Here is a 3,116-nt window from a genome sequence, read left to right as displayed (position 1 = left end):
AGTAGTGTTTCCTAATGTGAGGTGTATGGAGAAAAAATAGCCTCAATTTTCTTATAGCTAAGAAGAAATGCGGTGTTCCAGAATAGCTTGTTCCCACCCAAAATCTCTCTAGGTGAACTTGTCATTGTCTCTTCTTATACTTCAGCCAAACTGACTATCTTCCAAAAACAGTCCAAAATGAATATTCCCACTTCTTCCTTGTTCCTGTGACTCTTCCTGGGGATTCCAAGAGGGATGGCAAAAGTGCCATTCACCAAGCTCAGTCTGATGACTGGCTCCTTTCTCCTTGGTTTTATCATGTGTTCAGAATGTCTTTGTGTATTCAATTAGAGATCTGTTGTGTGGCATCTGTCAAAACTCTCAGCTGTATGGCTAGAACTCATAAGATATACTCTGAAAAGTTCATCATTCTCTGAAAATGGACAGAAGGGCAAGAGAGGATTCTGGACAACATGACTTGTCTTTTGGATGGCAGCTATAATGATCAGAGGTCCTTTATCCCATAGGGTAGGAAAACAGAGGAAGCCCTCCATCACTGGGTGAAACATGTCTGAGTGACCAAATTCCTCACAGCTGCCTTCACGTCCTTATTCCTGAGGCTGTAGATGATAGGGTTGAGCATGGGGGTCACCACCCCATAGAAAAGGGGTATGAGTTTGTCTGAAAGGTCTTGTTTGTCTGCCCCCAGGGGATCCTTAGACTTGGGCTTCCCGTACATGAAAAATAAGGTCCCATAGAAGATGACCACCACAGTGAGGTGGGCAGAGCACGTGGAGAAAGCCTTTCTCCTCCCCTCAGCTGAGGGGATCCTCAGGATAGTAACAATGATGAACACATAAGAGATGGAGATGAAGAGAACTGGGGCCCCCAGGAAGATCACATTGGTCACCCCCATGCTGATCACATTGATGGAGATGTCAGCACAGGCCAACTTCAGGACAGCCAGGATTTCACAGGTGAAGTGGTTGATGACATTGTCCCCACAGAAAGGCAGCTGAATTGTCAAAGATGTGTGTACCACAGAAGCCGTACAACCAATAGCCCAGGAGCTGACAGCCATGGGGACATAGGCGGCCTTGCTCATGACCACGGGGTACCTGAGGGGGTTACAGATGGCCACATAGCGATCAAATGCCATCATGCCCAGAAGCACACACTCTGTCCCTGCCATAGCAAAAGAGAGAAACATCTGCACGGCACAGGCTGAAAAGGAGATGGTTTTCCTGGGTGTCAGGAAGCTGTCAAGAATGAGGGGCTCTGAGGAGGTCGTGTAGCAGATGTCCAGGAAGGAGAGGTTCCCCAGAAAGAAGTACATCGGTGTGTGCAGGCGGGAGTCAAGGACGGTCACCAGGATGAGGACCCCATTGCCCAGTAAGATCACCAGGTACATCAGGAGGATGAGCACAAAGAACATTTTCTCCAGTTTAGGGTGCGCTGAGAGGCCCAGGAGAATGAACCCCACCACAGGGGAGGACCAATTGGCTTTTTCCATGTGTTATCCCCTCTGTCATCAGCCAGATACAAAATCATTACAGGGGGCTTTCTTGAGAAAAAGCTCAGGCATCTGGAACACCATCACTGCATGCTATAGAATAGGAGAAGGTATGTGCATATGAGATAAATGAGTGAAAGAGACAGTAGGTAGGAGTGTGCTTATATGGGGGACGTGAAGGAAGCTTATGGGGGATCGTCAGGGCTGGAAAAGGGCTTACAAATATCGCACTGAGGCCCAGAGAGGGGAAGTGACCTGTCCAAGTCTTCTGAGCAAGATGGTGATAGAGGACCTGAGCCCAGCAGAGGTAATCCCCAGTCGAGGAGGGCTTTTCCTCTCTTTATGATGAGCATGGGAAAATGCTGTAAGTTACTTTTTTTTATGTAAATGCATAGAAATTTCATTTAATCTATGCTTTCTTAGATTTTTAGAGAGGAATATCCCCAAGCTGATCCTATTTTTACACTACCAAAAATTCAGGGCACCTGGGATTGCTCAGTGGGTTAAGCCTCTGCCTTCAGCTCAGGTCACGATCTCAGGGTCCTGGAATCGAGCCCTGCATTTGGTTCTCTGCTCACGGGGGAGCCTGCTTTCCCCTCCCCCTCTGCCTGCCTCTGCCTACTTGTGATCTCTCTCTCTGTCTGTCAAATAAAGAAATAAAATCTTAAAAAAAAAAAAAAACCAACTACCTTGAAAAAATTCAAGCCTTGTTAAAAGTTGATTACATTTGGAAGTTACTTTTTTAAAAAGCGTTAATCTGGGGTGTCTGGGTAGCTCAGTGGGCTTAAGCCTCTGCCATCATGAATGTTCACATTGTTCATGATCTTAGGGTTCTGGGATAGAGTCCTGCATCAGGCTCTCTGCTCGGCAGGGAGCTTACTTCCCTCTCTCTCTCTCTGCCTGCCTCTCTGCATACTTGTGATCTCTGTCAAATAAATAAATAAGAAGAATATTTTTTAAAAAATTGTTAATCCCCATAGAGACAGAATAGAGCCTAGGTAAAAGTTCAACCATATGAGGGATCCTTCCTTAGTTTGCCCACCCTCAGCAACAGACTTGCCTATTGTCAGAATGGGGATCTGCCTATTCTAATACATATTAAAGGCAATATGTGGGGGAGGTTCCCTCATGGGGGTGAAGTCATGAAGGCCACAGAAGGAGTAATTGGAGTGAGTGAACCCACACTATGGGATGACAGTTATGCAGCTTACTGACCAGTTAACTCAGTTCTTAGTAACCAGGCAGACTGTAAGTTATCAGACAGCAGGATGTATGGCATTAACATCTAATCCCAGCTCATTAGAGTATTGGTGACATTTAGTCAGGGATGACTAAGGAATATTTTTTTCTTTTTCCCTTTCATATTTATACTGTATTCTTGTATAATATTCTGGCTCTCTGTCTTCATTCTTGGGTTCCCTGGAAGCAGCTAGCTTATGGGAAGTCTTCCTTGCCTTTGGGTAGAGGATTTACGGACTCAGCTACAATTGCCAGACTCTGTATCCAGAATTCTCATTTGTAATATTTCTATAGCTCTTTTTTAATTACAGTGGTGTGCACACACGTGTGTATGTGTGTGTCATGAATGTGTGGGTGTGGGTGTGGGTGTGTGTAGGCGTGGGCA

At 45.6% G+C, this 3,116-nt stretch overlaps 1 protein-coding gene across 1 annotated transcript; it reads right to left on the bottom strand.

Annotated features, from left to right (window-relative positions):
- Positions 1-532: 532 nt before the first annotated feature.
- On the bottom strand, positions 533-1,492 carry LOC131812335 (olfactory receptor 2S2). Its single transcript, XM_059141695.1, has one exon. It carries the CDS (start codon positions 1,490-1,492, stop codon positions 533-535), a length of 960 nt encoding a protein of 319 aa, XP_058997678.1.
- Positions 1,493-3,116: the final 1,624 nt, after the last annotated feature.

This window comes from Mustela lutreola, chromosome 12 (genome assembly GCF_030435805.1).
Source record: "Mustela lutreola isolate mMusLut2 chromosome 12, mMusLut2.pri, whole genome shotgun sequence".
In the NCBI taxonomy this organism is placed as follows: domain Eukaryota; kingdom Metazoa; phylum Chordata; class Mammalia; order Carnivora; family Mustelidae; genus Mustela; species Mustela lutreola.
Note: the sequence above shows the minus strand (reverse complement) of the source record. Positions and strands in the feature narration are given on the sequence as shown.

Coding starts and splice junctions, on each gene's coding strand:
- LOC131812335 (XM_059141695.1), bottom strand. CDS start 1,492: ATGGAAAAAGCCAATTGGTCCTCCCCTGTGGTGGGGTTCATTCTCCTG.